The sequence below is a fragment of the Diaphorina citri genome, unplaced genomic scaffold, assembly GCF_000475195.1.
Source record: "Diaphorina citri unplaced genomic scaffold, Diaci psyllid genome assembly version 1.1 scaffold4492, whole genome shotgun sequence".
Classification (NCBI taxonomy): domain Eukaryota; kingdom Metazoa; phylum Arthropoda; class Insecta; order Hemiptera; family Psyllidae; genus Diaphorina; species Diaphorina citri.
In genome coordinates, this window is record NW_007381890.1 from 5,406 (window position 1) to 17,251 (window position 11,846).

The 11,846-nt window shown below is 37.6% G+C and overlaps 1 protein-coding gene across 1 annotated transcript in view; it reads right to left on the reverse strand.

The window, feature by feature from the left end:
* The window catches only part of LOC103521081 (trafficking kinesin-binding protein 2-like), a gene marked incomplete at its 3' end in the record, with an annotated part of 14,326 nt that extends 4,225 nt beyond the window's left edge, over positions 1 to 10,101 (reverse strand). Inside the window, exons 1-3 of the mRNA XM_026831916.1 lie at positions 9,869 to 10,101; positions 8,635 to 8,715; positions 5,316 to 5,418 (exon numbers count right to left, since the gene is read on the reverse strand). Coding sequence (XP_026687717.1) covers positions 5,316 to 5,418; positions 8,635 to 8,643 — 112 coding nt within the window. The remainder of the gene's footprint in view (positions 1 to 5,315; positions 5,419 to 8,634; positions 8,716 to 9,868) is intronic.
* Between the last annotated feature and the right edge of the window lie 1,745 nt (positions 10,102 to 11,846).

Sequence of the window (11,846 nt, forward strand, 5' to 3'; positions counted from 1 at the left end):
TATTTACCAAGCTAACTCTAGGATGACGGAAAATATTGAAAACTGTGCGATATTTTCCTGTCCATTGTGAGAGCGCGAGAGTGCAAAGTGGTTTTTTGGAATAAGCCCCTGTGTTCTTGAAGGCAACTTTTTTTTCCCTTTTTTTATGCCCGGGCCTTATTATCGTTTTTAATAGGTATTCCAAGTTTTCCCTCCTAAAATTGTTTATTTTAAATGAAAAGATTAAAATTGCAGGTATATATGTTAAAGGGAGTTAGGAACAAATACTTTTAGTAAAATCGATAAAACCAAACAAAATAAATAAATAAGTAGTATATTTCAATGAAAAAAAAGTACAAGTAATAATAAAACAATAATACACATTTCTGGCGGGTGGTCAGAGCGTGTGTGGCCGGCCTACGGAGTGCGAAGTATGAATAGTGCTTTATTTAGATTTTAGACCAATTTAGACTGTCAGATTAGAACAAGTTGTTCCATTGTGATAACAATGTCGACTCAGAGTAGCGCTGGTTGAAGCTGGGACCCAGCACCGAAAAGTTTACCAGCGCCAGCGTACGGTACGCCGTACGCTGGCGCTGGTAACGTTCGGAACTGTATCATTGTAGGTGTTCATTTTGTGATGGTTGTATTCGAACCCTGGTCCTCCTGCATGATCACTGGGTTAACTGTGCCCTCTTTTTCAGTATCATTGTTATAATGGATAATGGAGCAGTTGCAAACGGGTAAAAATTATTAATGAATGGTTGATTCCTACGTAAAAAGTAGTGAAAAATCCAAATCTGAGGTCAAAACTCCGAAATAATAACTGTAAAAGGTCGAAAATTCAATTTTTATTTTCCGACTCGAACTCGTGTGTGACGTCAAAGTTTACGATTTACTGGTATTTTTTAAATCGATTTATCTCGAGATCTAGAAGTCGTAGAAGAAAAAGAAAAATTCCGTTGGTCCTCATTTTTCTGCTCTATGATTTTGAAACATCACCCAAGTAAGCGCAACGGCAGCGCTCCGCCCACCAAGTCAAGAAAGTTTGACAGCGCTATTTGCTCAACCAATTCTCACAGGATATTTTGCTAGGAGTACAGAGGGGTGTGTTCAGGTTTATCCAAACCAGTGGCTGCCCATACACTCTCTACTCCATTCCACTTGACACACCCAGCACCAGGGGAATGAACATCGGGTACAGATCATATGCATACACCCCCCTGAAACACAAATCAGTCATTAGCGGATGCATTTGTAGTGAATTGAGAATATGAATAAAGGTCCCTTCTCATTTGTCGCTCGGGGGAAAAAAAATCGTGTCGTGCGTAAGTGGGAACACTCTTTATATTGCATTACCTACTCGCGTACTCGTACAGGACATTCGGGAAAAATTTGGACGACAAGTGTGAGAACGGGCCTTCCCTTTCCCGTGAGTTTCACTTGATTTTTTTCCGAACGAGACAAAATGTCCTGCAGGTAATGTAAATTAAGTGAGACACTACACACGACACGACTTTTTTTCCGAGCGACAAGTCGGAATCCGAGCGACAAGTCGGAATACGATGCAGACAAATACTCGTAAGTAGCTCCTTGAATGAGTAGCGCCTCCCCTCCCCTTATTGGTCTGGTTTATTGATCCAGATACAGGTCTGATACAGCAGAACAAAACAGTAGTCACTATAGTCAGTTTCCTTGATAAAGCCTACAAAGTAGGCCAAACTCGGTAAGCAATAATGGTTATGGATTTTTTAGGCTCCAGAGGAAGGCCCCCTGCCCCCTTAAATACAACCCTGAAAAACGCCAGTACATTGAGTTTGCGTTTACCCTGTGTTGAACCAATGCCAACAATTTTAGACCAGAGATTTTTCAATGCATTGTCCTGAAACACTCGGATCTATTTTAGTGTCAGTGTCAGGTGCACAGACTATTGTAGAATTGTTGTAGACCTGGAGGTCTGCAATCCGTGACCGGGTTAGTGAATTTCTACTAGGTATCTAATCTTAAATTTACCCCAGACTTGCAATCCCATGATATACGAGTAGTTTTTGTTGGCCTTTCAGTATACTCGGAGAAGGTAAAATGGTTCGGGGGTATTCTCTGAGCATTTCAGTAGGCCCCTGGACTAGAGCAGCGTGTCTTTCACCTTGTTCCAGCTATCAGTGTAAGTATTTCCAGGTACACAAGTAAATTTGTTCAAGATATGCTTAGGATTAGGAATAGGAATGCCAATTCAATTCACGAATCACTAAATGAGGAATAATGAGAAAGAAGGTAGACTAACCACACAATGAACGGTTTTGTAATAAATGAGGTGAGGTGGGATCTGCCAGATATCACAGAATGTAAAATGGATAATTTCACCAGTTTCCGGATTTTGAAAATTCGGACCGATTCCAATATTTTCTCATTACCTTGTATACATAGGTCCCCTATACAAATCGATAAATAATCAAATGTAAAAACCACCTCACCAATAGAGGGTTAAACACAATAACATAGGAGGTCATTAGGTACGTACCAGAATATGCTCATTTTGAACCAAAATGTACTGATTATGTACTACTATGTACTCAGTATGTACCAGAATGTACAATGCAAATTCAAAGAAAACTACACACATGTTCTCAACCTACGGGTACCTCTCTCATTATAAATCACCCTGGTATAGGACGCCAGAAAACACATAAAAGCGACGATGATTTACACGGGGAAAACACACACACACAATCAGTACACATGTTTCAAAAGAGTTTAACAAGTAACATGGGTTGATGTTGGAAATTGACCAATGCTGTCATTCTGCAGATTTAAATATAATGTTTCATGGCAAAGTCCTCTGAATCCGGCGTTTCCGCGCGGAACAACGATTACCTATACAAACTATTTCTTTACTTTTCTCTTGGAGGGTTTCAGCAGTCATTATATATAAGTTCTGTGGATCATATATAATGTGTGGATGTGGATTATATATAAGTAAGTTCTGTGGATCGACTTGAAGAAGAACCTCCTATAGCAATATTACAGCCCGCACACTATCAAAACCCTTTGGGGTCACACATTTTATTTGACACTTACTTCACCCATTTAAGAATTTTAACTGTCAGGAGTTCAAGTTCATTATTAAATTTAATATGTACTTGCTTCACAACAGTTGATCTGAAAATTCAAAATTCCATACTTAATACATACAAGGGAACATTGTTTCAATATCTCGGTACAGTCATAAAGGATTTGTTAACCGAGACCTATTAATCATACAGAATTCTTACTAAGTATTTTACATTCTACAGAGTATAGGTATTTCTTATCAGTTGCATAAAATGACATTCTTCCTACAATTTCATAGCAAAACTTTCAAGTATATTCACAAAAGTCTCAATACAATGTCACGTTTGGATACAAAAAATTAGAAAAGTCTTTTCATCACAAAAATTTCAAGTGTGTTAAATTTCACAGCTGCTGAAGCGACGACCCTCACGTGGTTCCCTTCAGCAGGACGCGATCAATACTGGCTGCTGAACTGATCTTCCTACAATTTCATAACAAAACTTTCAAGTATATTCACAAAAGTCTCAATACAATTTCACGTTTGGATACAAAAAATTAGAAAAGTCTTCATCACAAAAATTCCAAGTGTGTTAAATTTCACAGCTGCTGAAGCGACGACCCTCACGTGGTTCCCTTCAGCAGGACGCGATCAATACTGGCTGCTGAACTGCTGATCTGCTGAATGAAACCTTGAATACATCATCCTCACCCCCGACATCATCCCTTCCCCTCCCCCGACATCATCCCCTCCCCTCCCTCGCTATCAGTAAATAAATACCCCTCCTGTGCTGTCATTCCTTCCCCTACTGTCTTCTCTCTTTCCTCTCCTCCCCTTCCATCTTTTCTTTTCTCCCTGTCCCATCTCCACTTTAGGTAAATAAACAACCCTCCTGTGCTATGAAATTTCCCTCCTCCTCTGTGCTATGAAATTTCCCTCCTCCTCCTCCTCCTCCTCCTCCTCCTCCTCTGTGCTATGAAATTTCCCTAGGTAGGTACCTGTACTTTTTGCCACTTTACGAACCTTCTTCTTCTTCTCCTTTTCCCATGTTCAGATGGGGTCGGCGTTTGTCGTCGGCCTCTCAATCAGCTTTAGAGTGATCGCTTTGAGGCCAACTGGTTGTGGCTAAACAAAATTTTCCGAGTGAGATGCCCTTCGCACTCAACCCTCGCTATCGATATACATAGCGTGAGGAAATTTGGGCTAGTCTTCTCCCTGTTTATAGTCCCCTAGCTAGACGCTGATCTACTCTCTGTTTATAGTCTCACCCCCGACATCATCCCTTCCCCTCCCCCAACATCATCCCCTCCCTCGCTATCAGTAAATAAATACCCCTCCTGTGCTGTCATTCCTTCCCCTACTCTCTTCTCTCTTTCCTCTCCTCCCCTTCCATCTTTTCTTTTCTCCCTGTCCCATCTCCACTTTAGGTAAATAAACAACCCTCCTGTGCTATGAAATTTCCCTCTCCCTCTGTGCTATGAAATTTCCCTCCTCCTCCTCCTCCTCTGTGCTATGAAATTTCCCTAGGTAGGTACCTGTACTTTTTGCCATTTTACGAACCTTCTTCTTCTTCTCCTTTTCCCATGTTCAGATGGGGTCGGCGTTTGTCGTCGGCCTCTCAATCAGCTTTAGAGTGATCGCTTTGAGGCTAACTGGTTTTGGCTTAACTAAATTTTCCGAGTTTGATGCCGCCCTTCGCACTAAACCTTCGCTATTGATGGCTAAACAAAATTTTCCGAGTTGGATGCCGCCCTTCGCACTCAACCTTCGCTATTGATATAGCGTGAGGAAATTTGGGCTAGTCTTCTCCCTGTTTATAGTCCCCTAGCTAGACGCTGATCTACTCTCTGTTTATAGTCCCTCAGCCAGACATTTTACGAATCTTGCAACCCTCAAAAATATTGGGCCCGAGTCGCAACTGTTTCTGTGAATATTATTTTTAAGATAAGATACTTACATACAATGTGTATTCTATTTGATTCTTACCTGTAAGAGTTTCGGCATTACACTTTGTCACCGGCGGCAAAGTCCTATTACGAACCTTGCAACCCTCAAAAATATTGGGCCCGAGTCGCAACTGTTTCTATGAATATTATTTTTAAGATACTTACATACAATGTGTATTCTATTTGATTCTTACCTGTAAGAGTTTCGGCATTACACTTTGTCACCGGCGGCAAAGTCCTACCTTGCAACCCTCAAAAATATTGGGCCCGAGTTGCAACTGTTTCTATGAATATTATTTTTAAGATATTTACATACAATGTGTATTCTATTTGGTTCTTACCTGTAAGAGTTTCGGCATTACACTTTGTCACCGGCGGCAAAGTCCTAGGAGGTGACCTGGCCCCATCAGTCAAGCCCGCCAGCTTGATCAAAATGCTCCACTCCTGAAATCACACACCAACACCAAATGGGTTAATTCTTCCTTCTATTTATACTACTAGAACCCACACCATATGGGTTAATTAATTTTTATTCCATATGGTGGTAACATTAGAAATTATTTCTAGAGGGAACGGTAAAGTGGGAATAGCCTGTTCAAACTTTCAAAGAGCAGGAATAGGACTGTAATTGTTAACCTCCTCCTTAAATATCTAGAGGGAACGGTAAAGTGGGAATAGCCTGTTCAAACTTTCAAAGAGCAGGAATAGGACTGTAATTGTTAACCTCCTCCTTAAATAAAACACATAAAAAAAGCCTCACAGCCAGCCTACACATAGTTAATTATAAAGGTCACGCACCTGCCTTGTAAGCGCTAGGTCGTGGGTTCGATTCCCTTCCGAGGCAAACTGTTCGTTCTCCGAACAGCTGGCTCTATCCTGTCTTCCTTTTCTCTTCGCTTTAGAACCAATAAGACCTACGCTTTAACAGTTCCCTCTATCAAACTCACAAAACCTTCACAGCCAGCCTACACATAGTTAGAAAGGTAACGCACCTGCCTTGTAAGCGCTAGGTCGTGGGTTCGATTCCCTTCCGAGGCAAACTGTTCGGAACAGCTGGCTCTATCCTGTCTTCCTTTTCTCTTCGCTCTAGAACCAATAAGACCTACGCTTTAACAGTTCCCTCCATCAAACTCACTTCAATGTACTCTACAGTATAAGATATCCGTAGGTAGGTACCTGATAGTAAGGAATTTAAACCTTGTTAAGCATAAATGATTGTCACAAATGTCGTTCGTAGGTAGGTACCTGATAGTAAGGAATTTAAACCTTGTTAAGCATAAATGATTGTCACAAATGTCGTTCTCCGCTTAATACACTACGCCAAATTTCATGACCTGGACTCTAACCACCAACCTCTAAATCCAGAGTCCACCGTGCTAACCAACTACACCACTGAGGTTGGCTATGGTTAGGTACCTATCAATCAATCAATCAATTTTATTTGTACAAATATACAATTTTATGTGGTACAATGTTAAGGCTACGTACTAATCTAAACTAAAACTAAATCTATAATAGGTACCTAATATAGTAATCTATAATAATATAATCTGTAATAAGCCCACCGTGTCTGCCATAATATATGCTATATAATGTGTGAGTAGTACTATGTACTAATTCCACTATCTTGGTTGGATTAGGTAGGGAACTCAGATAGTGGATACTTATTTCCTAATTAGGAAGCCAGCCAGTCCTATTCCTACCTACATAACACAAGAGGCAACAGTGTGTTCTGAGTCATAGATCCTGCCTAGGATATGAATATGAACACCATAAATAAACAATCTGCCAGCCTCTGGCTGGTTGCCAAATAAAAGCACAGAATACCAATTAATCATTAATTACCAGAGTCCACCGTGCTAACCAACTACACCACTGAGGTTGGCTATGGTTAGGTACCTATGAGTAGTACTATATGTACTAATTCCACTATCTTGGTTGGATTAGGTAGGGAACTCAGATAGTGGATACTTATTTCCTAATTAGGAAGCCAGCCAGTCCTATTCCTACCTACATAACACAAGAGGCAACAGTGTGTTCTGAGTCATAGATCCTGCCTAGGATATGAATATGAACACAGATTGCAAAGCTATACGTATAGTGCTGTAGGTCGGTTTCATACAGGGGTGGTTTTGATCGAACGAAGTAAGTTTTATGTTTCCAAGGGAGTTAGTGACTTCTATACAATAATCCCCCCCCCCATTTTTACTTTCTATTACTACAATATAGCGAGTTATACTAGTAATGAAAGTATTGCAATCGGTTGGTTCAAATTTTTGACACATATAAATGCGGATCCTTGGAGCAGATCCAACCTTTTTTTTCTTCCTTACTGAATTTTTGTACTTAGCCCTTTCTTTTAGTTAGTCTGTTGGTTTGTTTCACTATAACTGTTCAAGGGTTTGTCCGAAAAGGACCCTACAAGGAAATCAAGGAATCCAATTGAGCATAGGTAACTACATCACTATAACTTTTTCGGAGTCGCTAACAACAAAACCACTTTGAATTTTCGACTTCACTCAGAAAAGGGCCTTCAATTTAGCATGCCTACATCACTTTAACATGCCTACATCACTGTTTCTCAGACAACACTGAATGAACAACCCTATTGATGAGATAATTGGTTAATTAGAATTGGTTAGTAAACACACACTCATGTAGAAGACCAGCACGTCAAGGTAGAATGATCTTCACAAGTTAGCTGTTCATTATGAATTGCCCACAAAACCACTTTGAATTTTCGACTTCACTCAGAAAAGGGTCTTCAATTTAGCATGCCTACATCACTTTAGCATGCCTACATCACTTTAGCATACCTACATCACTTTAGCATGCCTACATCACTTTAGCATGCCTACATCACTGTTTTTCAGACAACACTGAATGAACAACCCTATTGATGAGATAATTGGTTAATTAGAATTGGTTAGTAAACACACACTCGTGTAGAAGACCAGCACGTCAAGGTAGAATGATCTTCACAAGTTAGCTGTTCATTATGAATTGCAAAGATTGCATATGAATCTAAGGCCCAATAATATGTACATTTGGACAGCATTAAGCAGAAAAGAACCATCCATAAGGGGAATTGCCTTATGGATGGTTCTTTTCTGTCACCGCTGAATGGCGGACTTCAACGGTAGAGGGTTCGAGGGAGGCGGTGGAAACTGGGACGCTCTCGTTGAAGAGAGAAACAGTTTAATGCCCAGGACCACAATTTGAGATTAATTTTTTTTTTTTTGTAAGATTCGAGGTTTGATAGAGGGAACTGTAACCATACTGAGGTCTCACCGTCTCATCGTCCCGAAATCGAAGAAAAGACAAGATAAAAGAAAGCCAGTCCTTCCGAGAACGAACCTTATCTGTTTAGAATTAAGTATGCACAGGGGTCACCTAGATGAGAATTGAATTTAATATCCAAGGAAACCTTACAACAGTGTTAATCAAATCTACACACTGTGAGGATAAAACACAGAAGTTATTTAGTTTAGTCTGAAACAATACATCAAAGTTTGAAATTGAAATGTCACAATATTATACATATTTCAAACTTTAAGATTACATCACTCTATGAATTGAGAAATAGTCAGGTAGGTAGCAATATTACAGCCCGCACACTATCAAAACCCTTTGGGGTCACACATTTTATTTGACACTTACTTCACCCATTTAAGAATTTTAACTGTCAGGAGTTCAAGTTCATTATTAAATTTAATATGTACTTGCTTCACAACAGTTGATCTGAAAATTCAAAATTCCATACTTAATACATACAAGGGAACACTGTTTCAATATCTCGGTACAGTCATAAAGGATTTGTTATCGAGACCTATTAATCATACAGAATTCTTACTAAGTATTTTACATTCTACAGAGTATAGGTATTTCTTATCAGTTGCATAAAATGACATAAAAAAAAATGCACATTTGAGATAAAACTTTTCTTTGGAGGATTGTACAAGGGTTTTGCAAAATTACAAAAATTGGTCTACATTTTATTTGCAGCCTGCTAATTGATGACAAAAAGAGAGAATGATGTAAGTAGGTACCTATGTGATGTAAGTTTACCAATTGAAGTAATAATTTACAGAACATTCAAGTAAGTAAGTAAGTACCAACACACAAATAATATCAACCCATTTAACTCTTGTTTATGTTTATATTGGGTTGCACAGATGGCCATTGTATGGAGACAGACTGACCTATATTATCTTTCTACGTTATTGCAATTTACGTTTCATTTCATCCCAAATTTATGCTGACCTGAAAAAGTCCCATTATGATTAGATTTGAAGGTAAAATGGGACATCAGAGAGATCTAGTTCTGAATAGTTTCCTACCTACTTAAAACAGTAAATATAGGACCAGAGGGTTATTTGCCCAATTTTGTTCCCTGAGGGTTTTGTACGATATTCAGGGCTATGGTTACTGAGAAAGAATTTTACTTATGAATTACTAGGTTATTGTGAATTAAATTTACATTTTTGAATTCCTGAGCTTTTTGCAATCTACCACTAAAATGAAACTTAGTTAATTAGCTTCTCAATTTTTGGGTTTTTATCTATTCAATACAGTGGGGTTTTTCCCCCCTGATTACGGATTCTGAGACTAGGTTGGAAAAAGAATGTTGAAACGATTTCAATACTTACAAAGTGTTTCTATTCAGTGTTTCCTGTGGATAATTACTTAATTTGTCTCAATTAGAATGATCCTATAATTTTCTAGCAGTCCAATTACTATTAATCAATAGATCCCATGCTAATGACTCATAACCTAAGACAACTTGAGTGTTTTTAAGTCCAAGTTTCCTCTGGCTCATAGAACTTCTAATGAAAAAGACCTAGATAAGGAAACTTCTAAGAAATTGTACAAAATAGATAAGAGATTTCTTTACCTTTTAAATCAATGATGATATTATTTTCTAACGATTTTTATGTACTAAAAAGTGGAAGTAGATTTTCTACAGGAACGGTTGAAAAACACTCAATTTTTTTTCACTTGTATTTTGACCTAGACCTTTTTAAATATAAACGAATTTCTTCACACATTTACGACACATTCATGAAAAAACTGATTGTATATTTTTTCTACGAAAACAATTAATTTAGAGCTACGAAAGAAAAAAAAAAAAAAAATGTACAATACCTGACACATGTCAACAGATTTTGACTTTAGTTCAATATAACAAAACAATACTATGGAGCCCTAAGGGTTGGGTGCTATAAAAAATCAAAATAGTGCCAAAACATAACTATAAGAAGGTACATAGTGGTTAAAGAAGGTACCTAATGGTTAACTTCTACAGAAAATATCTTAATATCAAACAATATGGGAAATAGCAAAATGTGTGTGGACGGAGCAGAAATGGTACAGTTGGAGAATTGAATAAAGTAATACGATGAATTGAAAAAAAAAAGAAAAAAAAAGCAAAATGTGTGTTAGTTCAGACTTTCAGAGAGCATCGCACACAAGAATCAAAATTGGGCAACTCCTTTAAGAACTACTTTTTCCTTACTAGCCTCAGGTAAAAAGCCTTTTCCTTAATAGCCTCCATTTTTCTCTGAATTGACCTTTTCTACAGTAAATCTGATTCCTTACATTCAACATAGGTACTAACAAAATTAATAGTTACCTACTTACATATTAAGGGTTACACGGAAAATTTATAGATGAGAATTGTGTTAGTTCAGACTTTCAGAGAGCATTGCACACAAGAATCAAAATTGGGCAACTCTTTTAAGAACTACTTTTTCCTTACTAGCCTCAGGTAAAAAGCCTTTTCCTTAATAGCCTCCATTTTTCACTGAATTGACCTTTTCTACAGTAAATCTGATTCCTTACATTCAACAGAGGTACTAACAAAATTAATAGTTACCTACTTACATATTAAGGGTTACAAGGAAAATTTACTGATGAGAATTGAATTTAATATCCAAGGAAACCTTACAACAGTGTTAATCAAATCTACACACTTTGAGGATAAAACACAGAAGTTATTTAGTTTAGTCTAAAACAATACATCAAAGTTTGAAATTGAAATGTCACAATATTATATTTCAAACTTTAAGATTACATCACTCTATGAAGTGAGAAATAGTCAGGTAGGTAGCAATATTACAGCCCGCACACTATCAAAAGTTCAAAACCCTTTGAGGTCACACATTTTATTTGACACTTACTTCACCCATTTAAGAATTTTAACTGTCAGGAGTTCAAGTTCATTATTAAATTTAATATGTACTTTTGGAGTTAGACCACGCTACGCCACTGATCACTCACCTCCACTTTTAACTTACAATATTATTTGGTCTTTGGTCTCGATAAAAGTACTCAATAACGAAATACAATAAAGCAAAACTTGAGAGAAATCTCAAGATACAAGAAATCGGCTTTTACAAATCTTCAGGTCGCGATTGTAAAAAATTCTGTAGAAGAAAGTAAAAACTAGTTTTAACAAACTTTCAAAAGAAGACTCGAGTTTTGCAAAGAGTTCACAATTTTTTTTTTCTTCAGAAGGTCCAGTCTTTTCACAGGTAAATTTTCTTTTCAGCTCGTTTTCAGAACTTTGAGTAGGCACAGGCACACAATGACAATAGTTAGGCACAAACAATAAAATTTCTATCGTGTACACTTTACACGACCTATCCTTTACGAAAAAAAAGTTCAAAAGTATTCAAAAGTTTACACAGTTGAATTTAAAAAAATCACAATCAATTCCCACTTTCCCCACACTTTTCCTTACAAAAAAAGATAGAAAAATATACAAGAATCCACGCCGTTTCATATACGTACAAACAAGGGAAAGTAAAAAAATACAAAAGTCTTACTACAATTTCATCATAAAACTCGTTTTAATACAAAAATTATAAAAA